This window comes from Lithobates pipiens, unplaced genomic scaffold (genome assembly GCF_037356315.1).
Source record: "Lithobates pipiens isolate NorthernLeopardFrog02 unplaced genomic scaffold, aLitPip1_a1.2 Scaffold_25, whole genome shotgun sequence".
Lineage (NCBI taxonomy): Eukaryota > Metazoa > Chordata > Amphibia > Anura > Ranidae > Lithobates > Lithobates pipiens.
Genome location: NW_027507787.1, coordinates 189,602,080 through 189,628,500, shown reverse-complemented (window position 1 = coordinate 189,628,500; position 26,421 = coordinate 189,602,080). Strand labels below are relative to the sequence as shown.

The 26,421-nt window shown below is 45.3% G+C and overlaps 1 protein-coding gene across 2 annotated transcripts in view; it reads right to left on the bottom strand.

Annotated features, from left to right (window-relative positions):
• Positions 1 to 498: 498 nt before the first annotated feature.
• SFXN3 (sideroflexin 3) overlaps positions 499 to 26,421 on the bottom strand; it is a 75,618-nt gene continuing 49,695 nt past the window's right edge. For both annotated transcript variants that reach the window (XM_077455329.1, XM_077455327.1), the window contains 4 exons: positions 16,661 to 16,710; positions 12,046 to 12,093; positions 7,101 to 9,139; positions 499 to 4,639 (listed from right to left, as the gene is read on the bottom strand). In XM_077455329.1, coding sequence (XP_077311455.1) covers positions 9,043 to 9,139; positions 12,046 to 12,093; positions 16,661 to 16,710 — 195 coding nt within the window. In that variant the 3' untranslated portion in view covers positions 499 to 4,639; positions 7,101 to 9,042. The remainder of the gene's footprint in view (positions 4,640 to 7,100; positions 9,140 to 12,045; positions 12,094 to 16,660; positions 16,711 to 26,421) is intronic.

The window sequence follows — 26,421 nt, the reverse complement described above, 5'->3', positions numbered from 1 at the left end:
TTAGAAGCTGACTGGCTACCATGCACAGCTGTATCAGATTATGAGTGCACCAGTTTTAATAAATCTCCCCCCATGTCTCTTGCTGGACAACTCCTGACCCTCTCATACTTACTTCTCCACACTGCTCTGTTACTCTATCAGAGTCGGGAATCAAATCCCATGTAAGCACCATGATGGTTGGTATCGGCACTCACACAGGGTTAATGTTGTCACCCCTTCCCTTACATGAAAGTGTTCAGGGCTGGTGACTGACTGCACAGGCACAGACACCATGACATGGGAGGAGGTCACATTCTACCCTACACCCAGAAGCACTAGATATTTTCTCAAGGCTCATAAGGGAACAATGAAGGGGCGAGGAGAGCAGTAAAGAATACCATAAATTAGTTGGGGTTGGCCTAAGTGGGCAAATTGACAGTCTCATTAATTTGGTCTTCCCTGGACCCCACATGGCCTCACCTCCCCTAGAAAGATTCCAGACATATAGGAAAGGAGAACTTTTTGTTTTAAGAGATTTGTTTATTGGTAACATATCAGAACAGCATACAATACATCATTGTATCTTACTTTCACACACAAAGTAATCACCACTACATCATTATTAAGAGTTTTGGGCTTTCCTCCTCAAATATGTTGTATAAAATGAACATATCCTTAACTAAATGCTGCGCTTAAGAAATAACTATATAGGATGGAGGTCCTATGGGAAGACCATTCTTGGGCCCCTTGTTTTTTGTCCCCATTTTAAAAGCAATCATTAAATTGATCAAAAACACTATGCATTTTCATAGCAAGCTAACATTGGTGCTAGAACTGTAAAAAAAAAAATTTTATTGTTCATTTGCCAAATTCGGTTCCTGCCTGGATAGGGGCCCTATAGTAGTTGCATAGTCTGCTGTAGCTTTAACTATGAGCACGTTGTAGTATATTCGAACAGCAAAAGCTTTCTTAAAATTTATAGAGTAATAAAATAAATGTGTAAAGTATAATAAAATGGCTATTAATGTTCATACAAAGACCACGTTAGTTAATATGCAGTTTAGGACAAAGCCAACTGCAAAGGTTGCATTGCTAAAATTGACTTACTGCTATCTATTTGTACAGTATACGAAAACCTTAAAGCATAAATTCACCAAAGAAAAAAAAACAGCCCCTTACCTACCTCCTTCAATGATTGTGGCCTCTGCACTGTCTATAGCCTGGCTGGCAACACATTTAGTACAGGATTGCCTAAACCAGTGGACCAATGTCAAATAGATTTGGATGTTGCTGCTGCAATCCTTGTACATCACTTTCAAGTCTATGGGGCATTAGAACACAGACGTGGGCAGCCCAGCAGTACATTTTTACTGCAAACAGGGCAGGAGGCCACAGCCATCAGGAAGGTTGTGCAAGAGTGTGGACCCAGCTTAGTATATTTAGGGGCTGGAGGGATTTTAGTAAAAACACAAACTTGTATTTTAAATTGCTACCTACCTAAAACATTCTATTACTTTGTGGCTTTGAAGAAATCTGTTGTCTGATAAACACATATTGATCAGAAATTAAAAACTAGCTCTACTGATCCCTGTGCAGTATGGAAGTCTGACACTTCTTCCAAACACCTGGATCTTGAGTGCCTACAGACATAAGAAGATCTGGCCAATCATGGTCTTATGTTTACAGTCTGGATGGCCGATATTGCCCTCTCTCCACCATACCAGTGAATGTTTGAAGAACCATCCTATGTGTGGTGGGCCATTAAGCATTGGGATCAGGCACACATGGCAATCCACCATCTGAAATCTGTAGGTAGCTTTACCATTTTGACTAATGAAGTAGAAAGGTTAATGGTACAGTCTCCTGCAAGGAAGTATAAAAGTGAGTATTTGTATAGTGAATTTGTGTATTATTCATCACAACTGGCTCCATCTCACAATGGATAATGATTTTTACTAAGCATAACTCCCAAAGGGTTTGTCAATAAAGTATCTAATTTTCCTCACCTGAAATGGCAGTGTAAGAAAATCTCTGTAGAATCTTTAAATTGCAGTTTCAGTGTATAATAACTGAGCAGCCCCAAAATGATGTTTTATTAAATCAGTCATACAGTACATTCAATAATGTCCTTAACATTCAGGGTCCAGTTCAGGCTGGGACTGGCAATCTGTCAACTTAGATATTGGCCAAAAGGGTTTGAAAGTCAGTAATGTCATGGACTGAGGTAGGCCACTATGGAGTGGATAACCTCCATTATCACTTGCAAAATAACGGCTTGCAGCCTGGGATCTCACTATCACTTCTGATTTCCCTAAATAATTGAAATCCTATAAAGAATGCTGCAAGAGAGGTGATATTAATTTGTCTAGTTTAATAATGCTTGAGATGGGGGCTGTAAAAGGAAATTCATCAAGATTATTTGAAACTGAACTTGTCAAAAATGAATTTTCCCCTATAAAGCTACTTTCAGCCCTCTGGCGGTAAAGCAGCGCTTTACCGTAGTTTTAGCGCCACTGATCAGCCCCTAGCGGGGCAGTTTTAACCCCTGCTAGTGGCCAAAAAAGGGTTAAAACCGCCCGCAAAGCGCCACTGCAGGGTTTGGAGCGCTGCCCCATTGTTTTCAATGGGAAGGGGCGCTTTAGGAACGGCAAATACACCACTCCTACAGCACTCCAATGATGCGGCTTGCAGGACTTTTTTGACCGTCCTGCAAGCGCACCGCTCCAGTGTGAAAGCCCTCAGGGCTTTCACATTGGAGTGCACTGAGCGGCTCTTTCAGGGCGCTTTGCAGGCGCTATTTTTAGCACTTTAGCGCCTGCAAAGCGCCTCAGTGTGAAAGGGACCTAACTGGTGTCACATTACTTACATGTACACTGATAAAAATGATTCTGTTGGCTTGTAATTTTAACATAAAAATGTTATCAGTTTCAACATATAAATAAATGTTTATTAATTTACTTTGATATTTTAAGTACCTTACTTCATTTTCATTAGTTCTATAAACACACCTTTTACATTTGCAAAAATAATGTATAATATTGAGTATTCTAGACAAAACTTTTAAGGTATGTGCCTTTTCATATTCTAATTTAGTTACATTTACTTCAAAAAATTATCTTTTAATTTGAATGAAATTGCGGGACGCATATGTTTGCCAAACGTGCAACCACACGAGTTTAGATGCTGTATATTTTAAAGCGTTTAACGTCTTTTGGAACTTTGAAAGCCTGCCCAAGGCGCCACCAGTGGCAAGAATTCAATGCCATTTAAAGGTAAGAGTAAACATTGAACAAATTATCGTTCACATGCTTTAATTGTTGCTTAACATACCATCCAAAATGTTTATTTTATTGCCGATTCATATATTTATAATAAACGGACATACATCCGTTGTACACACCTATTGATGCAACTCACTTGTGTGCACACAAAGTTTGCGCTTACTGCATGCGGCAAAGCGCAACCAAGATGCAGGGTGAGGCTGTTGAGCTTAAAAACTATTTTGTGCTACAAAAATGAATGTTTCATCCAGTTCGGCTTTCAAGATATTGGAATTCAGATTATGTAACAATTTAAAAGCAAAGATAGAATTTGTTTGCACTGCATCTGTGCCGATTTGTGATACAAAAACGAACATCGGTCGGTTTCAGAGATTTTGCGCATTATAGTTGAAACCTCTCCCACTTTGTTCCACATGTTATCACATTTCAAAAACAATTATACAAGTTGTTTGTTTTTGCGGTACAAATCTGCAAAAACGCAGCGCAAACCTTCTGTTTGTTCGTTTTTTGGACATTCAACGTTAGATTATGTAACCTAAAGCCCCACTCATTTTGTTATTACATTACAAAAACAAATATACCATATTTATGTTACATTGGCAGGAAAGACAAGGGTATTGGTATAGTGTGGGGAATCTATCTTCAAAAGTCTACCCTTTAAAGTGCAAATTACTTTCCTGAAAAAGTTAATACATTCTGTATTCTATGTTCTTTACAGATATACTGTATGTTACATGTGTGTGTTTCACTTTGATTTGTTAGCTGAAAAAGAGGCATTTTTTCTTTTTTTTTTTATGTTTGCATTAACATTTGATGCTGCTTCAATAATATTACATTTTATAAATAATAAATGTTAATTTGTTTTTGAAAGCCTGTTTCATGAGACTTTTTTTTAAACATATCATTGTGTTATTTTTATATAAAAACCTTCAAACATATCTCATATACATTTGAAAAATAAGTTTTACCAACTTAAAAAAATGGAGTAAGTTACAAGTTAATATCACATAAGTAACTAATAGGGTAGCACAGTGGTGTAGTGGTTAGCACTTTCACCTAGTAGCAAAAGGGTCACTGGTTTGAATCCCAACCACGACACTCCCTGGAGTTTGCATGTTCTACCTGTGCCTGTGTAGGTTTCCACATGCCAAAGACATGCTGGTAGGGTAATTGACTGCTTGAAATAAATACATTAATGTATTTGTACCTAACTTAAACGTTTCTAGAAAATGGAAAACTTGAGTTGGCTTTACTTGAAACTATGGTCTATAAATTGGAAAAATTTAGTTGGCTTTACTTAAACCTATGGTCTATAAACTGGAAAAATTTAGTTGGCTTTACTTAAAACTATAGTTCCAGACAAGTTAAGGTATGTATTCCTGAGGCCGCGTACACACGGGCGGACTGTTCGCCCAACCTTGTCCGCTGAACAGTGTTTGGGCGGACAGTCCGCTCGTGTGTGGGCTTTCAGCGGACAGTTTCAGCGGACAGTTGGACGGACAAAGTCTTTCGGAAATTCCGAAAAACTGTCCGCTGAAACTGTGTTTGAGCGAACAGTCCGCCCGTGTGTGGGCCTGTCCGCTGTACTTTCGAAATGAGCGGACTGTTCCCGCTCGGAAAGTCCGCCCATTTCGAGCGCGTGTACAGGTAGGCGGGGCCCGCGAAGGAGACGTCGCGGGCTCCGCCGCCTGGAATGGGCTTAAAGGGGAACCCCAACGCCGAAAAAAATCGGCGTGGGGGTTCCCCCCAAGTCCACACCAGACCCTTGTCCGAGCACGCTACCCGGCCGGCCAGGAAAGGGGGGCGAGCGAGCGCGCCCCCCCTCCTGAGCCGTACCAGGCCGCGTGCCCTCAACATGGGGGGTGCCTTGGGGAAGGGGGGGGCCGCGCGGCCCCCCCACCCCAAAGCACCTTGTCCCCATGTTGATGAGGACAAGGGCCTCTTCCCGACAACCCTGGCCGTTGGTTGTCGGGGTCTGCGGGCGGGGGGCTTATCGGAATCCGGGAGCCCCCTTTAAGAAGGGGGCCCCCGGATACCGGCCCCCCACCCTATGTGAATGAGTATGGGGTACAATGTACCCCTACCCATTCACCTGTGAAATAAAGTACAAATAAAAACACAACACAGGGGGAAAAAATATTTTATTGCACAGCCGGGGGTCTTCCGTCTTCGGGGGTCTTCTCGCCGGACTCCTCCGCTATGTGTGTGTAGCTCTTTTGCCAGCGGAGGAGTCCGGCTTTCTTCCTCCCCGCCGCCGGCCTCTTCTCCCGACTTCGGGGGTCTTGTCCCCCTCTTCGGTTCTTCTGCCGGGCCACCGCGCCTGGTCCGGTGGCCCGGTCTTCTGTCGCCGTCTTCCGTTCTTCTGTCGCCGCCTTCGGTTCTTCTGCCGGGCCACCGCGCCTTCTTGTAGCTCTTTTACAGGCGGTGGCCCGGTCTTCTGTCGCCGTCGCCGCCTTCCGTTCGTGTTCTTCTTCTTGTTCTTCTTGTTCTTCTCCTGGAGATGTTGACTCGACGAGCTCTCCGGCCGGAATGCCGGGGACGCGCTGTGCGGTCACTTATATAGTGACAATGGGGCGGGGTCACATGGTATATGTCACATGGGTTGGTCACATGGGTTGATGTCACATGGGGACTATGACATCGTAAGGGGGCGGGGTCACCACGTGACATCAACCCATGTGACATATACCATGTGACCCCGCCCCATTGTCACTATATAAGTCACAGCGCAGGGCGGCTCTGGCATTCCGGCCGGAGGGAGCGACGTGTCAACATCGCCTGGAGAAGAACAAGAAGAACAAGAAGAAGAACACGAACGGAAGGCGGCGACGGCGACAGAAGACCGGGCCACCGCCTGTAAAAGAGCTACAAGAAGGCGCGGTGGCCCGGCAGAAGAACCGAAGGCGGCGACAGAAGAACGGAAGACGGCGACAGAAGACCGGGCCACCGGACCAGGCGCGGTGGCCCGGCAGAAGAACCGAAGAGGGGGACAAGACCCCCGAAGTCGGGAGAAGAGGCCGGCGGCGGGGAGGAAGAAAGCCGGACTCCTCCGCTGGCAAAAGAGCTACACACACATAGCGGAGGAGTCCGGCGAGAAGACCCCCGAAGACGGAAGACCCCCGGCTGTGCAATAAAATATTTTTTCCCCCTGTGTTGTGTTTTTATTTGTACTTTATTTCACAGGTGAATGGGTAGGGGTACATTGTACCCCATACTCATTCACATAGGGTGGGGGGCCGGTATCCGGGGGCCCCCTTCTTAAAGGGGGCTCCCGGATTCCGATAAGCACCCCGCCCGCAGACCCCGACAACCAACGGCCAGGGTTGTCGGGAAGAGGCCCTTGTCCTCATCAACATGGGGACAAGGTGCTTTGGGGTGGGGGGGCCGCGCGGCCCCCCCCTTCCCCAAGGCACCCCCCATGTTGAGGGCACGCGGCCTGGTACGGCTCAGGAGGGGGGGCGCGCTCGCTCGCCCCCCTTTCCTGGCCGGCCGGGTAGCGTGCTCGGACAAGGGTCTGGTGTGGACTTGGGGGGAACCCCCACGCCGATTTTTTTCGGCGTTGGGGTTCCCCTTTAAGCCCATTCCAGGCGGCGGAGCCCGCGACGTCTCCTTCGCGGGCCCCGCCTACCTGTACACGCGCTCGAAATGGGCGGATTTGCCTCCTCCTTACGTGGGCGAGTCCGCTCATTTCAAAAGTTGAGCGAACTGTTTGCCCAACCTTGTTCGTCAAACAGTCCGCTCGTGTGTGGGCAAGTCCGCTCATGCAAATTTTGAGCGGACTGTTTGACAAACTGTTTGCCGAACAAGGTTGGGCGAACAGTCCGCGCGTGTGTACGCGGCCTAACTTAAAACACTATGTGGTCTATAAACTGAAAAAAATTGAGTTGGCTTTACTTAAAACATGAAAAGTCTAATGAGTCAGACAAAAATAAGTTTAGTTAACAGTACCCAGCACAGTATTTTTTACAGTGTAATGAAACATGCTGCTTTGTGGAGAAAACTTCCTCCTGGTGCTGAACTTTCAGCTTGGTGGAGGTTAAAAGCTTTGGGTCTTTGGGCTGAACTGCATTCAAGGCGGTCCACTATGGGGACTAGCATCCTCCTCTCCTGTCATCCATTGAGAAAAGCAGTGCATTGTTTACACTGAATTTAACATGGCCTCTAAATGAGATGAATGATGAGCTTCTCTCCAAGAGATGTTACCATTGTAAATAATGCACAGGCCTTTCTCCAGACCTGGACCCAGGTCATTCCCATTCTCTGATTGGATGATGGAGAAGCAGTACACTGATGGGATCATCTCTCCTCTTCATTAATCTTTTATGAGATCTGGGGTAAAAAAGACCTCAGATCTCATATTTACACAAAAATGCAAAAAACAAAACAAAAAACAAAGTCACTTGAAAAAAAAAAATCTCCTTTAAGAGCTATGGGTGGAAGTGACGTTTGATATGGCTTCCACCCTCCCATGCCATGGAGCTGAGCAGGGGCCATCTTCCCCTCTGTCGGCAGCCAGGCATCCACAGGAGAGAACACAATTGTCTTGCCTACTTATAAAGGTAATAAACTTACCTTTAATAACAGTCTTCCATTCAGGAAGCATTGGCTTATGCGGCTCTGGTCAGCAGCCGCTTGCTTCCTCTACCGCTGGCTTCATTCACAATACTGATACTCTGGGATGGCGGGTTGGCAACCTGTGATTTGGGCTTGCAAAACCATCCCAGAGCAGGAAGTACCAGGCCACTGGTTAGGCAAATCATTGCAGCTAAACTCATTAGGCTTTCTGCTGTATTTCTGTGCAATAACGCAGCCTTCTGTTAATTGGTTTTGTGCTGTGCAACCCTTTGCTGATGCTGCAGTTTGCACATGTCTAGCTTGCTGGACCCAGGGAACACACCGCCCTGCATTTTTACATACTCACTTTCAGGGCTGTAGAAAATTGCTTTGGACTGAAGTGTGTCTGTTAGCCCAGGTTCACAATGAGTGTGGGAATTAAATTGTGCCAGTTCAGATGAACTCGCACAATTTCATTCCCGCATGTCAGTCCTGACTTCGAGGGCGATTTCAGAGACATCTGTGTGGGTTTCTGTCAATGGAAATTGCACTCCGAAATCGCCAAAAGTAGTACAGAAACGACTTTTGGGTAATCGGTGTCAAATCGCATCAATGTGAACCAGGACTTAATGTTTTATAAATGAATATTCTAGGTAATTCCTGTAGGAGTTAAATGTATACTGTGACCCTGTAATACCTTATTACCCATATAACCATCATTTTAGGCAGCCACAATCTAAAGATAATATTGCATCTGTGCATCAAAGAAACTTTTAAAGCATATTTAGTGTCAGTTTAAAAACTACAATTTGGATTTTGCTTTTTTTCCCTGCAGATGTTCAAATTTGCATTTTGGTTATAGGATTTCCTTCCAAATAAAGGCAAAATAAAAGAAGAAAAATAACTGTACAGCGAAGCTGTTTTGTCCTATATATATATAGAAATCTGTGCCATTTGCTTTTAATTCTCAATTTCAAAGGCTGGTGCATCTTCTTATTATTGGCCTTGGAAGAAGCCACTAAAAACTGGAATGTATTAAACTCAACAGGAAAACACCAAACATTAACTAAGTCACAAATCCATACACCACGTCTGATTATACCTGAGATAACGGGGGTGTATGCCCATGTAGTACAATACAATTGTGTTAGCAGCTTGTAAAGTGAATGGTATAGATGTATTGTTCATGTATTGACTGAATGAAAATGGTTCATTGGATTGTCCTTATCTAGAGTCCTTTATTAAAGTATACAATCTGAGTGTTCGGGTTCTTCTCCAGGATACGGTCACGGACTTCTGGTTCTAGATTGGACACTTTCATGGAGCTAATAAACAAAATAACAAATGGGTTAATGGGTGACACCACCTAGGCTAATAATGCCAGTTCACTCATATTATACTAAATTGTGCGCAGGTTAGCAGCCAGAGCATCTGCAGACATGGTTGGGTCAACATGCAATAAAATAAGCCTAATGGCCCGTACACATGGTCGGACTTTCCGACGGAAAATGTGTGATCAGATCTTGTTGTCGGAAAAATCCAATCGTGTGTGGGCTCCATCAGACTTTTTCCGTCTGAATTTCCGACACACAAAGTTTGAGAGCAGGATCTAAAATTTTCAGACAAAAAAAATCTGATCGTTTAAATTCCGATTGTGTGTAGACAATTCCGACGGACAAAGTGCCATGCATGCTCAGAATAAATTATGAGACGAAAGCTATTGGTTACTGCCCTCTTTGCAGTCCCATCGTACATGTTCTACGTCACCACGTTCTGAACGATCAGATTTTCCGACAACTTTGTGCAACCGTGTGTATGCAAGACAAGTTTGGGGCAAAATCCATCGGAAAAAATCCATAAGACTGGTTCAGCACAAGTAATCAATTAATAAAATGAATGTTCACAAAAATCAATGAAAACCGTGCAGCACTGTGTACTAATATAAAAGGCAACAGCTATTTAAAAACAGAAATATATATATTATAAATAAATTGCATAAAAAAAAAAAAAAAACGATTCCATAAAATTATAAATCAGTTCCATGCATATATAACAAAAAATGCGTTTCAAAGTGCTCAAATTAACTAAGAAGAATAAATAAATCACTCCAAAAAAGTCAATCCACAAAAAGCTCCTTAGATAAATATCAATCTTCAAACAAGTGCTCTGAGGGCTGTGTTTAAGCCCTTGTACACACGGTCGGACATTCCGATGGACAATGTCCGATAGGACCGTGTTGTCAGATAATCCGACAGTGTGTGGGCTCCATCGGACTGTTGTGTACAGAATTACGATCGGACAAAGTGCCACGCATGCTCAGATCAAATTCCTAGACCAAAGCTATTGGCTACTAGCCCGAACGTAGTCCCGTCCGAAATAACGTCATCACGTTAAGTACGATCGGATTTTCTGACAACTTGGTCCGACCGTGTGTATGCAATAGTTTCGAACAAAATCCGACGGATTTGGTTGTCGGAATGTCCGACCATGTGTACAAGGGCTTAGGGGCATGGCTTAACGGTGGGCATGTGTAAGCTGTCAGAGAGACCAAGGGGAGCTCCGACTGGACAGTTATACAGAGTGGTGGATCAGCCAGCTTCTGTCTGCATTGTGGAAATTCCACGTTTAATGGTATGTGTCCTTACACCAGTAATTTTGGGAGAAGTTTTGGAACTAAAATTCATTTATTTCATATGGAATTAAACTTTTGGGCTGATTTTTTTCTTAGTTCTGGTATATCGAAGGGGGCTGAAATTCGACTGGAATTTGCTGATGACCACCTAAAGAAGCATATAAGCTTTGCTTGCTGATTTAATGTTAGGCAAATAGTTTTGGCGAGTTGGGAGTGGGGCACAGAGCACAGAGTGATAACATTCAATTTTGTGGAATGACGACACAGCACTCACTTAAGGATTAATCTTTGTTAAATGAACTTTTTGAAGATTGGCCTTTTTTTTTTTAATTATTTAATTAATTTGAGCACTTTGGAACAGATAATGCTTATTGTTATATATGCAAGGACCTGCTTTACAATTTTATTAAACTGATTTATGATGTATAGATTAAAATTTTTCATTTGCTATTACACAGCACTGCCCAGTGGAAATTGGCATCCTAATTTTCATAGATTTTGTGAATATTATTTTGAGGATTTATAATGCAGCTGCAGAATTAATGATCTGGTTATAACATTAATGTTGTCTGCATTGTAATAACAGCACAGAGTAAGGGTATGTTTAAAATGAATAAAATATTTGAAATGTCTCAAAATCAGATTGAAGTATTTATTTGCAAATCAGCTGAATGAAACATGACAACTTATCAGCCTTTGGCCCATGGTTGGGGCCTGTAATTTGGGACCAAAATATATAAAACAAAGGGGTGTCAAGGGCAGGCTTCTGCCATAGGCCACAATTTAGATGCTGCTTCCAAAGATTAAAATGAATCATAAGGAGTTCTGTTTCCATCTTATCCAACACTGATACTGATCAATGATTAGACATTAAACCTACAATATTGATGATACCAATGATTCCGGTGCAACTGTTCAACAAAGTGACTAATGCCGCGTACACACGAGCGGACTGTATGGCGTACTTAGTCCGTCGAAACACATTTCAGCGGACAATCCGCTCGTGTGTGGGCTTCAGCTGACTTTTTCAGCGTGCAGTCTGGCGTACTAAGTATTTCGGTTTTTTCGAAATTCTGTCCGTCGTACTTTGGTTTCAGCGGACAGTACGGTCGTCAGTATGCTAGTTCGACGGACTAAGAATGGCGCATGCCCAGAAAGGATTTACACGGCGGAAGGGTGCTTTGCTGTGTCTTGGACTTCCTATTTCTAGTCCCGTCGTACGTGCTGTACACGTCATCGCGCAAGCTTGCGACGGACTGTTTGTGCATCCGTGTGTGGTCAAGTCCGTTCAGTGGAAAGTACGACGGACTGTCCGTCGGATTGTATGACGAACTAAGTATGCCATACAGTCCGCTCATGTGTACGCGGCATAAAGTAGAAATGACCACCATGATAAGTACTGAGACCTCAATCAGGCAGGTAGGACAATTATGGCTGCTTCCATACTGTTCCCTGCTAATGATGTAGCAATAGGCTTGTGCCATATGTCAATGTCTATACAGAATACTAACATGTACTGAACAGTGGAAGTTACAACAGAGCAAAATGCTATGTTTTGAAAGGAGATATCCTGTTTTATAAAAAAAAAGTTTTACACACCTTTTCTGAGGAAACAGGGCACAGCATAGCGGCGTTGCAAAGACCAAGCTAAAACAGAAGAAAGGTTATATTCTAAGTAGATGACAAATCAGATATACATGACTGTATCAATTATACAACAGCGATGGGAAGGGGGGTCATGTGACAGGCTATGGTCTTTACACCATCAAAAAGATAATTGGGCATAGAATTAACTAGGCACATAATTAAACGTGCTACTTTATTCAACTGTTTTCTTCATGGAAGACTGCAGAAGAAGCTTCTCTATGTCAAGGACTCCTACAGTGGTAATAGATCAAAAGGTGTGTTTACAGCTACTGAATAACATAAACATGGCACTAAAATAATTGTACAGGCCAATAAGTAATGTTTACAGATGTAAGGATGGTCATAAATAATTCAGATTCATCCCCGATCCTCGGCCCATTTGAAGTTTGATCAAGGATCAGGCTGTTGATGGGAACACGCCAAGGGCACAAATGAGCAGTTTAATATTGGAAGCAATTATGTTAGTCAATGGAGCTTGTGCAGCTTATTGGAAAACATTTTTTATGGTGGTAGCCATCAACAGTTCAATTCAAATTATTACTATGCTTCTCGAAATCTGTTTTTGTCTCTGGTTTTAAAGTGATAAAACGCAGCAGTGCAAGCACACTGCTTACTTATAAACCATGTAAGTATGGGATGAAAGATTCTATTTTGTTTTATTGAGCTTTCTAGTATCTATAATAGCTCGCTTCAACATTTAGTATTATTGTTTCTTTATATTTAGCCGTACTTACACATCCCCACACCCCAACTATATGCGCCTCCCCTGCAGCTACCGCGTGGCAGTTCCTGATGGTCATATTCCATACAGAAGAGATATTTGGTGGTCACCATCTCAGCGCAGACGAAATCTGAGATTATCCTTTTTAAGTCCCATATATTTTTTGGTGAGTTCATGTACATACACACATCTGTATTACCATATCAACGGTGTACTGTATTTTAATTTTGAATATATCAATTTAGATAGAATTACTGAAGCTCCTGAAGAAGCGACAGCAGGTCGCAAAACATGTAGAGCAAGAAATTATTTTTAACCTATGAGGATTGTGGGACTCATCAAAAGGAATGCTACGTCACAGTGTGGGCATTTGTGTTCCATATTGCTTTAATAGAACAATTTTGTTGTATATGTATGTACTTTATGTGAATTAATAAAAATTTATACTTTTTTATACGTGCTTATAAAGTCCATTATTCCTTTATCTAGCATTTACAAGGTGTTTGATTGCCACCTTAGGGCAATGCATTCAATTTACTCTCTTGAAACCTGTTACTAATAAAGAGAGATTTGAGCTACAGAATACAAGAATTAAAACGGCTGACTTAAAGTGGACGTAAACCTCAGACATGAAATATAAGAAAAGCATATCCCTCTACGTACGTATCCAGAGCACTAAGTGTAATTTATGTCTATTGCCTTGTTCCTCTTACATAGTAGGCGAGGAAAAAAGACACAAGTTCATCTAGTCCAACATATGTGTGTGATTATATGTCAGTATTACATTGTATATCCCTGTATATTGTGGTCGTTCAGGTGCTTATCTAAGTTTTTTTAAATTATCGATGCTCCCTGCTGAAACACTGCCTGTGGAAGGGCATTCCGCATCCTTACCGCTCTTACAGTAAAGAACTCTCTACGTAGTTTAAGGTTAAAACGCTTTTCTTCTAATTTTAGTAAATGGTTGCATGTCTTATTAAATTCCCTTACGCAGAAAAGTTTTATCCCTATTGTGGGGTCACCAGTAGAGTATTTGTACATTGAAATCATATCCCCTCTCAAGCGTCTCTTCTCTAGAGTTCAGTGCTCCTAACATTTCCTCATAACTAATGTCCTCCAGACCCTTTATTCATTCTGTTGCCCTTCTCTGGACTCTCTCCAGTTCCAGCACATCCTTCCTGAGGACTGGTGCCCAGAACTAGACAGCATACTCTAGGTGCGGCCTGACCAGAGTCTTGTAGAGTGAGAATTATAATTTTATCTCTGGAGTTAATCCCCTTTTTAAGGCATGCCAATATTCTGTTTGCTTTGATTGCAGCAGCTTGGCATTGCATGCCATTGCTGAGCCTGTCATCTATTAGGACCCCCAGGTCCATTTCCATCCTAGATTCCCTCAGAGGTTCTCCCCCCATGAGTAGATTGCATTCCTATTTTTGCCACCCAAATGCATTATTTGACATTTCTCCACATTAAACCTAATTTGCCATGTAGTTGCCCACCCCAATAATTTTTTCAGATCTTCTTGCAAGGTTTCCACATCCTGTGGAGAAGTTATTGCCCTGCTTAGATCAATCTCGGTATTTGCAGATCATACTAAGCTGTTTATTCCATCCTCCAGGTCTTTTTATGAATAAATTTAATAGGATTAGTCCCAGGGCAGAACCCTGGGGGACCCCACTTTCCACCCCTGCCCATTCCGAGTACTCCCCATTTATCACTACCCTCTGAACTCGCCCCTATAGCCAGTTTTCAATCCATGAACTAACCCTATGGTCCATGCCAATTGACCCTACTTTGTACAGTAAAGGTTTATGGGGAACTGTATCAAATGCTTTTGCAAAATCCAGATACACCATGTCTACGGGCTTTCCTTTATCTAGATGGCAGCTCACCTCCTCATAGAAGGTTAATAGATTGGTTAGGCAAGAACAATTCTTCATCCATGCTGGTTACTGCTAATGATACCGTTGTCATTACTAAAATCTTGTATATAGTCCTTTATCATCCCCTCCAAGAGCTTGAATACAATTGTTAGGCTAACTGGTGTCAAGTCACCTGAGACCAGGTGACAGATGCCCTACGTAGGAGTCGGAAGTGCACCGCTAGGTAGTTGACCTTAGGACTGACTGCTGCGGATTGTACCCAGGGAGATACAGGACACAGGTCTACTGGATCACTAACACAGATCCCAGTCGGAGCTAGAGCATAGATTCCCCAGGGCGCGGAGTCTAAGAACCAGCAGTTGTTCGACAGAGCCTCCAGTGGTGAGGATGGACTTCACTGCAGTCTGGCTCCAGGTCGCGGCCCCTAGGGTCTCACAGCTCACGCTCACAGTAGACTACAGGAGAAGGAAGCAGTAGGCTGGAACAACAAGGATAGTAAGGGGATAAGGCAGAAGTCAGGGCAACTAGCAGACAGGAACAACAGAGTACATGCCAAAGGTTCAGGGTCACAGGCAGACAGGGATGGTCGGGGACATGCCAAAAGGTCAAGGTCACAAGCAGACAGGAATTGTTGAGAACACGCCAAGGTCGGCAACAGAGACAAACGTAGAGCACACAGCAAGCATGAAACAGGAAGCCAAACACACAATGAATACACAATGGTTGATCAGCACCGCTGGCTTGCAGCGCACAGGTTAATATAGGGTTCCCTGATAGGGCCTGGGGTGGAGCCATGCTTAGAGGAGAAGTTATAAAAACCACCAGGTGGAAGTGGCTGGCCTTTTAGTCTGAACACATGAGGAAAGGTAAGCAAACAGAGGAAGATTACTGCATAACCATGACAACTGGTCTGTAATTCCCAGGGATGTATCTTGGCCCTTTTTTAAAGATTGGTGCTACATTGGCTTTTCTCCAATCAGCTGGTACCATTCCAGTCAGTAGACTGTTCGTAAAAATTAGGAACAATGGTCTGGCAATTACTTGACTCAGTTCCTTAAGGACCCTCGGGTGCAAGCCATCTGGTCCCGGTGACTTATTAGTGTTACCTTTTTCAAGTCTATTCTAATTCTGTCCTCTGTTAGCCATGAGGGTGCTTCCTGTGACGTATCATGAGGATAAACATTGCAGTTTTGGTTACTGAAGCCTCCCTGATTGCCTCGCGAAGACTGAGGAGAAAAATAAATTCAATACCTTCGCCATCTCTCCATCCTTAGTAACCAGAATCCCTTCATCATTCTTTATGGGAGCAATATGATCTGACCTCCCTTTCTTACTATTTACTTAAAGAATTTATTGGGATTTTTCTTACTCTCCACCGCTATGTGCCTTCTGTGTTCTATCTTAGCTACCCTGCTTGCACCCTTACATTTCTTGTTGCATTCTTTTTAAAGTTGGAATGCTGATGATGATCTCTCAGCATTGTATTTGTTTAAGGCCTTCTCCTTTGATTTTATATGCATTTTTACGTTGGAGTTAAAGTGGAGTTCCACCCTGAATTATTTTTTTCAGAATCAGACTCCTCTAAACCTATAAAAAAAACATTTGGAGGAAAACATTTTTTTATACTTACCAGAATCTCCCTGTTGCTATATAGTCCTCCTAATTTGGCACTTCCTGGTCTGCGGAGCTCCTCGTCACTTTCTCCCTCACCTGTGCTCCTGGGAAATGATGTGTCATCATTTCCCAGGAGTCTGTGGGCAGTACTGTGATCAAAAATCATGTTATTTTCCTGAGGCTAATCACTTCACTGGGTTTATGTAAGGGTCACAACCACTTTAAATAATTATCCCCGATATACCAGTTCCAAAATTGCTCCTATACAATGAACAGCTGAGCTGGTTATTGTACATATATTTGTCCCTGATTTATATAGGAACCATTTTAAAACAATTCCAACACTTACCAAAAGCCAACTAGCCCAACTTGTAAGGGTGCATTCATCAATGGATAACGCTGGGGAAAGGAACAAGATAAAATAATCATGAAGATAATACATTTACTTATTAAGATGAAGCACTTTTCTATATACAAAGAAGACCTTCCAAAAGGAAAAACAAAAAGCCCTATTTTGGAGACAAAATCCCACCAATAACAATGAACATAAGGATTTAGTAAACTGTTGTAGGTCTTTTTTTGTCTGCTTCTTTCCGGCAGATATTGAAAAGGGCCACTAAAAATGAAGTTTCACAGAAACATTGCATCCCTGGCATTTCTATAGATAATACTATTTATTTATGGTTTAAATCTGATCTTCAACAAAAACAATAAATAAATAAGGTGAATAGCCTAGCCAATATAAAAAAAAAAAAATACAACTTTTGCTGCAATACTTACCTTCAAGCCCACAGTAAATTTTTTCCACAAAGTGTTACCAGCCTTCCAGGCTAAATGACTGCCAGCATCATTTAACCCATGTCCTCTGAAGCAATACTGCCATAGACCTGCCCTCTGGGCATGCAGCTGGGTACAGATAATTACTGTACTGAGCAATGTTTACATGTCACTTTATGAGCGCCATTCATTGCACTACCGCCACAAAGAGGAGAAGAAAGAGGACCCGTGACATCATTAGATCAGGCAGCCAGAAAACCACTGGCAAAAATTTAAGGTCAAAGGCATTCCACTCTAACAAAAAGGGCAATGCCCATAACTAAAAGAGATACAGGTTGAGTTGAGGTGACTCTGATCTTTGTGATAAATCTACTATAAAATATTTATTGAGGGTTTAAAAAGGAGGATAATGAATAGTGATGGCCGAACGGTTCGCCCGGCGGTCGTTTCGCGGCGAATTTCCGACATTCGCGGTCCGCACGTTCGAACGCCTTTTTCCGTCGTTCGCCGCGGCGGACTTACGTGTTTAATGTATACAAGAACTTTAACCTTTGGTGACACGTTTATCATGTGATACAGGACAGCCAATTGAGACATGACAGCACATGGACACTTGTACATTCCCCCTAACCTATAAATACACCCGATCCGGTGGCCATTTTACATTCTTTCTTCTGTTACGATAGGGACAGGTTCCTGTGTGGAGTAGGGAGAGATAAACCACTAGCTATTTGGTACACAAAAGTTCTTTTCAGGACTGGTATAGGTGTTAGGTGTTGATAGGTTTGCTGTGCTGCTGATTCTTGCAGCAGCCTGAGTGTCTTTTGTTAGTTTAGAGAAAGGGAAAGGACGGTGTATGCTACAGGGACAGCCAGATTAGTCTTTCATCATCATCATCATCATCATCATCATTAGCTGTTACTATCAAGGTCCACAAAAGAGCTGTTCCAGTAACCACTAATCGTTCTCTTTTTTTGCCAATTTGTATAGGGACAGGAAGGAAGCAGTGTTGTCAGGCAGTGAGGGTAATTTTAAAGACTTGCTGTTATTATTAGTTCCACAAAGGTTCTTTTCAGGACTGGTATCAGTGGTACAGTAATAGGCTTGTACATGTATAATATTCTTTCTTCCAAATATAGAAAGGATATTATACTTGACTGCTGCCCTTCTGCTGCAGTCTGCTAAACATTCACAACTCACTTGTTCCACAAAAGTTCTTATAAGGACTGGTAACTTGGTATAGGGTGCTACGGTACATAGGCTTGAGTGCGGTACAGTCTGCTGTTCTGTAAGGACCGCTATCGGTCCACAATAGATAGGGTTGACGTGCACCACTGCTGACCGCTGCCCTATACTGCAGCAGTCCTTCAGCGGTATAGGGACTGACGTACAGTCTGCTAATCACTAACACACAACCTGCTTGTTCCACAAAAGTTCTTATAAGGACTGGTAACTTGGTATAGGGTGCTACGGTACATAGGCTTGAGTGCGGTACAGTCTGCTGTTCTGTAAGGACCGCTATCGGTCCACAATAGATAGGGTTGACGTGCACCACTGCTGACCGCTGCCCTATACTGCAGCAGTCCTTCAGCGGTATAGGGACTGACGTACAGTCTGCTAAACACTAATACACAACCTGCTTGGTCCACAAAAGTTCTTATAAGGACTGGTAACTTGGTATAGGGTGCTACGGTACATAGGCTTGAGTGCGGTACAGTCTGCTGTTCTGTAAGGACCGCTATCGGTCCACAATAGATAGGGTTGACGTGCACCACTGCTGACCGCTGCCCTATACTGCAGCAGTCCTTCAGCGGTATAGGGACTGACGTACAGTCTGCTAAACACTAATACACAACCTGCTTGGTCCACAAAAGTTCTTATAAGGACTGGTAACTTGGTATAGGGTGCTACGGTACATAGGCTTGAGTGCGGTACAGTCTGCTGTTCTGTAAGGACCGCTATCGGTCCACAATAGATAGGGTTGACGTGCACCACTGCTGACCGCTCACCTATACTGCAGCAGTCCTTCAGCGGTATAGGGACTGACGTACAGTCTGCTAATCACTAACACACAACCTGCTTGTTCCACAAAAGTTCTTATAAGGACTGGTAACTTGGTATAGGGTGCTACGGTACATAGGCTTGAGTGCGGTACAGTCTGCTGTTCTGTAAGGACCGCTATCGGTCCACAATAGATAGGGTTGACGTGCACCACTGCTGACCGCTGCCCTATACTGCAGCAGTCCTTCAGCGGTATAGGGACTGACGTACAGTCTGCTAATCACTAACACACAACCTGCTTGTTCCACAAAAGTTCTTATAAGGACTGGTAACTTGGTATAGGGTGCTACGGTACATAGGCTTGAGTGCGGTACAGTCTGCTGTTCTGTAAGGACCGCTATCGGTCCACAATAGATAGGGTTGACGTGCACCACTGCTGACCGCTGCCCTATACTGCAGCAGTCCTTCAGCGGTATAGGGACTGACGTACAGTCTGCTAAACACTAATACACAACCTGCTTGGTCCACAAAAGTTCTTATAAGGACTGGTAACTTGGTATAGGGTGCTACGGTACATAGGCTTGAGTGCGGTACAGTCTGCTGTTCTGTAAGGACCGCTATCGGTCCACAATAGATAGGGTTGACGTGCACCACTGCTGACCGCTCACCTATACTGCAGCAGTCCTTCAGCGGTATAGGGACTGACGTACAGTCTGCTAAACACTAATACACAACCTGCTTGGTCCACAAAAGTTCTTATAAGGACTGGTAACTTGGTATAGGGTGCTACGGTACATAGGCTTGAGTGCGGTACAGTCTGCTGTTCTGTAAGGACCGCTATCGGTCCACAATAGATAGGGTTGACGTGCACCACTGCTGACCGCTGCCCTATACTGCAGCAGTCCTTCAGCGGTATAGGGACTGACGTACAGTCTGCTAAACACTAATACACAACCTGCTTGGTCCACAAAAGTTCTTATAAGGACTGGTAACTTGGTATAGGGTGCTACGGTACATAGGCTTGAGTGCGGTACAGTCTGCTGTTCTGTAAGGACCGCTATCGGTCCACAATAGATAGGGTTGACGTGCACCACTGCTGACCGCTCACCTATACTGCAGCAGTCCTTCAGCGGTATAGGGACTGACGTACAGTCTGCTAATCACTAACACACAACCTGCTTGTTCCACAAAAGTTCTTATAAGGACTGGTAACTTGGTATAGGGTGCTACGGTACATAGGCTTGAGTGCGGTACAGTCTGCTGTTCTGTAAGGACCGCTATCGGTCCACAATAGATAGGGTTGACGTGCACCACTGCTGACCGCTGCCCTATACTGCAGCAGTCCTTCAGCGGTATAGGGACTGACGTACAGTCTGCTAAACACTAATACACAACCTGCTTGGTCCACAAAAGTTCTTATAAGGACTGGTAACTTGGTATAGGGTGCTACGGTACATAGGCTTGAGTGCGGTACAGTCTGCTGTTCTGTAAGGACCGCTATCGGTCCACAATAGATAGGGTTGACGTGCACCACTGCTGACCGCTCACCTATACTGCAGCAGTCCTTCAGCGGTATAGGGACTGACGTACAGTCTGCTAATCACTAACACACAACCTGCTTGTTCCACAAAAGTTCTTATAAGGACTGGTAACTTGGTATAGGGTGCTACGGTACATAGGCTTGAGTGCGGTACAGTCTGCTGTTCTGTAAGGACCGCTATCGGTCCACAATAGATAGGGTTGACGTGCACCACTGCTGACCGCTGCCCTATACTGCAGCAGTCCTTCAGCGGTATAGGGACTGACGTACAGTCTGCTAAACACTAATACACAACCTGCTTGGTCCACAAAAGTTCTTATAAGGACTGGTAACTTGGTATAGGGTGCTACGGTACATAGGCTTGAGTGCGGTACAGTCTGCTGTTCTGTAAGGACCGCTATCGGTCCACAATAGATAGGGTTGACGTGCACCACTGCTGACCGCTCACCTATACTGCAGCAGTCCTTCAGCGGTATAGGGACTGACGTACAGTCTGCTAATCACTAACACACAACCTGCTTGTTCCACAAAAGTTCTTATAAGGACTGGTAACTTGGTATAGGGTGCTACGGTACATAGGCTTGAGTGCGGTACAGTCTGCTGTTCTGTAAGGACCGCTATCGGTCCACAATAGATAGGGTTGACGTGCACCACTGCTGACCGCTCACCTATACTGCAGCAGTCCTTCAGCGGTATAGGGACTGACGTACAGTCTGCTAATCACTAACACACAACCTGCTTGTTCCACAAAAGTTCTTATAAGGACTGGTAACTTGGTATAGGGTGCTACGGTACATAGGCTTGAGTGCGGTACAGTCTGCTGTTCTGTAAGGACCGCTATCGGTCCACAATAGATAGGGTTGACGTGCACCACTGCTGACCGCTGCCCTATACTGCAGCAGTCCTTCAGCGGTATAGGGACTGACGTACAGTCTGCTAAACACTAATACACAACCTGCTTGGTCCACAAAAGTTCTTATAAGGACTGGTAACTTGGTATAGGGTGCTACGGTACATAGGCTTGAGTGCGGTACAGTCTGCTGTTCTGTAAGGACCGCTATCGGTCCACAATAGATAGGGTTGACGTGCACCACTGCTGACCGCTCACCTATACTGCAGCAGTCCTTCAGCGGTATAGGGACTGACGTACAGTCTGCTAATCACTAACACACAACCTGCTTGTTCCACAAAAGTTCTTATAAGGACTGGTAACTTGGTATAGGGTGCTACGGTACATAGGCTTGAGTGCGGTACAGTCTGCTGTTCTGTAAGGACCGCTATCGGTCCACAATAGATAGGGTTGACGTGCACCACTGCTGACCGCTGCCCTATACTGCAGCAGTCCTTCAGCGGTATAGGGACTGACGTACAGTCTGCTAAACACTAATACACAACCTGCTTGGTCCACAAAAGTTCTTATAAGGACTGGTAACTTGGTATAGGGTGCTACGGTACATAGGCTTGAGTGCGGTACAGTCTGCTGTTCTGTAAGGACCGCTATCGGTCCACAATAGATAGGGTTGACGTGCACCACTGCTGACCGCTCACCTATACTGCAGCAGTCCTTCAGCGGTATAGGGACTGACGTACAGTCTGCTAAACACTAATACACAACCTGCTTGGTCCACAAAAGTTCTTATAAGGACTGGTAACTTGGTATAGGGTGCTACGGTACATAGGCTTGAGTGCGGTACAGTCTGCTGTTCTGTAAGGACCGCTATAGGTCCACAATAGATAGGGTTGACGTGCACCACTGCTGACCGCTCACCTATACTGCAGCAGTCCTTCAGCGGTATAGGGACTAAGAGTTTTGTCACAGGGTCATTTAAAAAATGACATGCAGAGGAAGAGGCAGGCCCTTCCGCAGGGGTGGTAGGGGTAGGGCAGGAGCAACAGGCTTGAGCCAAAGTGGGAAGTTGCAGAAGGTGCGTTCAATTACTTTAAAGGATGCACCAGACTTGGTTGAGTGGCTCGCTCAGCCTTACTCTTCTGCACCCTCCTCATCCTCTCGATCTGCACCCTCTTCTTCACTCTCTGCTATGTGCACCCCCAAAGACACTACCACCAACAACACGACCACCACCACCACCACCACATACCTTCCGCTTGAGTCACTGGAATTATTTTCCGATCCATATCAAGAGGACATTTCTGATGCGCAGCCACTCTTGGTATTGGATCAGGAAGAGGAGGTAGCAACAAGCGCTACTCAGCAGTCTGACGCCAGTACCCAGATCAGCCCAAGGAGGAGGTTGGTCCCCGGTGTTGCTGCCTACTCCGAGATCTCTACTTATAGCGGTGGGGAAGGTGACGTTGATGATGACGTGTCTAGTGATGTCACGTGGGTGCCCACAAGAGAGGAAGAGGAGGGGAGTTCAGAGGGAGATATGGACCAGCAGATAGGGAGGAGAAGCAGCAATGACTTACATTGCACAGCAGGGACAAAGCAGACTGCAAATGTATCAGGAGCGAGTCATCGACCATGTACGGTCACATCTGGCGCTCCCAGGACACCGGCACATGGCTCCGCAGTGTGGGCTTTTTTTAACGTGTCCGCTGCTGACAATAGCGTTGCCATCTGCAATCTTTGCAGTCAACGCGTTAGTCGCGGTAAGCCCAATACTCACCTAGGGACGACCGCCTTAAGAAGGCACATGAGCAGCCATCACCGAGCCCAGTGGGAGCAACGGAACACACAAAGCCACACTGCAGGCTCTCACCGTCCAGCCTCGTCTTCTACTTCTCCTTCTCCTCTCTCCTCACAATTGTCCTCCACTCCACCTTCCATCACGCCAAGCTCACATTTTTCTGCAAAAAGGCAGGCTTCCGTGGGCCTAATGTTTGAGCGTAAAAAAATGATGATGCCGGATAACCCTCTTGCCCAACGGTTGGCGGCTGGCTTGTCAGAACTCATAGCCCGCCAACTACTGCCATATAAACTGGTGGACTCGGAGGCCTTTCGCAAATTTGTGGCCATTGGAACACCACAATGGAAGGTCCCAGGAAGGAAGTATTTCTCAGAGAAGGGCATCCCAGAGCTATATGGCCATGTTCAGCGGCAAGTGAATGTATCTCTGGCACACAGTGTCGGTGCCAAGATACATCTGACCACAGACACGTGGTCTAGCAAACACGGGCAGGGAAGGTATATCAGTTTTACTGCCCACTGGGTGAACCTTCTGACGGCCGTCAAGCATGTAACCCGTGGCACCCGTGTAGATTTGGTTTTACCGCCACGGATTGCATGCAGGCCTGACTCTTCTTCTCCTCCTCCTACTCCATCCTCCTCCCTCTCCTCCTCAGCTGCCTCCTCCTTTTCCGCTGCTAGCGTCTCTTCCACTGCACCGCCCAAGCTCCCCAGAACCTATTCCACATGCCAGGTGAGACGTTGCCATGCCGTGCTGCGTCTGTTGTGCCTGGAAGCAAAGAGCCACACTGGCCCGGCACTCCTTTCAGCTTTGCGTTCACAGGCAGATGAGTGGCTAACACCGCTCAATTTGACAGTTGGTAAAGTGGTGTGTGACAACGGTGCCAATCTGCTTAGCGCATTGAAACAGGGCAAAATCACGCACGTGCCGTGCATGGCACACGTCTTAAACTTGGTCGTGCAGCGATTCCTTGTCAAATACCCTGGGGTCCAGGACATCTTGCGGCAGGCAAGGAAAATCTCGGCCCATTTCAGAAGATCTTACACGGCCATGGCTCGCCTTGCTGACATTCAGCGGCGACACCATCTGCCGGTCAGACGTCTTATTTGCGATTGCCCGACGCGATGGAACTCAACCTTCTATATGCTTGATAGGCTGCTCCAGCAGAAACGTGCAGTTAACGTCTACCTGTATGAACTCTGCGAAAGAAACGGTTCTGGGGAGCTGGGTTTTTTTTCACCGCGCCAGTGGCTGCTCATGCGCGACACATGCAGACTTCTGCGGCCATTTGAGGAGATCACCAAACTGGTCAGTCGCAGCCATGGCGCCATCAGTGACATGGTACCTTATGCCTTCTTTCTGGAGCGTGCATTGCGTCGTGTCATTGATCAGGCTGTGGAGGAGCAGGAGCGGGAAGATGAGGAAGTCGCAATGCTGGATGAATTCCCAGGGGGGGCTACTCTATCTGAGACAAGTCAACAACAGGAGTCTGATGAGGAGTCAGAGGAGGATGGTGCCGGGGCGGATGAGCAGGAGCAAGAAGAGCATGCTTTAAACCTTTCTGGGATCCCTGTTGTGCGAGGATGGGGAGAGGAGAATGAAGAGGACGACATTATCCTGGATGATGAGCAGGAGCCAGGCCACCACACCGCTTCCACTTTAGTGCAAATGGGGGCCTTCATGCTCCAGTGTTTTAATAGGGACCCCCGTATAAAAAGCATGAGGGTCAAGGACCAGTACTGGGTGGCAACGTACTTAGACCCCCGGTACAAACACAAAATGGCGGAAATGTTACCGCCGTCGCAGAGGGCTGTCAGAATGCAGCACTTCCAGGCCTTGCTTCGAGAAATGCTGCATTCTGCTTTTGCGTGCGCTGGCAGAGGAGCAATTCCCACTCCCAGAGAAGGATTTGCGGGTACCAATCCAACAGCGCCTGCAAGAAGAGGCCGGTTTGAAGATGTGTTGGTGACTTCGGATATGAGGTCATTCTTTCAGCCGACCCATCGACAGGTGTCATCCGGATCCAGCATCAGGGAACGCCTAGACCGTCAGGTGTCCGACTACATTGGGTTAACGGCCGATGTGGACGCTCTGAGGAGTGATGAACCCCTAGACTACTGGGTGGGCAGGCTTGACCTCTGGCCAGAGCTTGCCCAATTTGCAATCGAACTGTTGGCTTGCCCCTCATCCAGTGTCCTGTCCGAAAGGACGTTCAGCGCAGCAGGGGGGATTGTGACCGATAAGCGTACTCGCCTAGCTCACCACAGTGTTAACTACCTCACATTTCTAAAAATGAATGAGGCATGGATCTCGGAGGAATTCAACACATGTGACCAGTAGACCATGTATATGTCTATAAACTATTTTTTTAATCAAGCACACAGACCTTCTTAATTCATTTGGCTCACTTCCTTGACCCAAAAAAGCACACCGTACTATATGCCCCTACCCTCCTCTTTGAAGAGGTTGAGCGGTGTCATATTTCTACTGGGGCTGCTTATGATATCCCTGTGCTGTGCTGACTTCCTCCTGGGGGTTCTTATTATGAAGGGATCACACTATCCCTGTGCTGTGCTGACTTCCTCCTGGGGGTTCTTATTATGAGGGGATCACACCATCCCTGTGCTGTGCTGACTTCCTCCTGGGGCTGCTTACGGTGCTGCTGTCAGTGCTGTATGTCACGGTGCTGCTGTCAGCGCTGTATGTCACGGTGCTGCTGTCAGCGCTGTATGTCACGGTGCTGCTGTCAGCGCTGTATGTCACGGTGCTGCTGTCAGCGCTGTATGTCACGGTGCTGCTGTCAGCGCTGTATGTCACGGTGCTGCTGTCAGCGCTGTATGTCACGGTGCTGCTGTCAGCGCTGTATGTCACGGTGCTGCTGTCAGCGCTGTATGTCACGGTGCTGCTGTCAGCGCTGTATGTCACGGTGCTGCTGTCAGCGCTGTATGTCACGGTGCTGCTGTCAGCGCTGTATGTCACGGTGCTGCTGTCAGTGCTCTGTATTACGGTGCTGCTGTCAGATGCCTCTATCACGGTGCATGTGTCATTCCGGTATGTCACGCTGCTGGTGATCATCTCCTGCACCCTCTTCTTTGCCTACCCTGGTCCCTGACCTTCCCTCTCCTCCATTGCCTTCATTAGCTC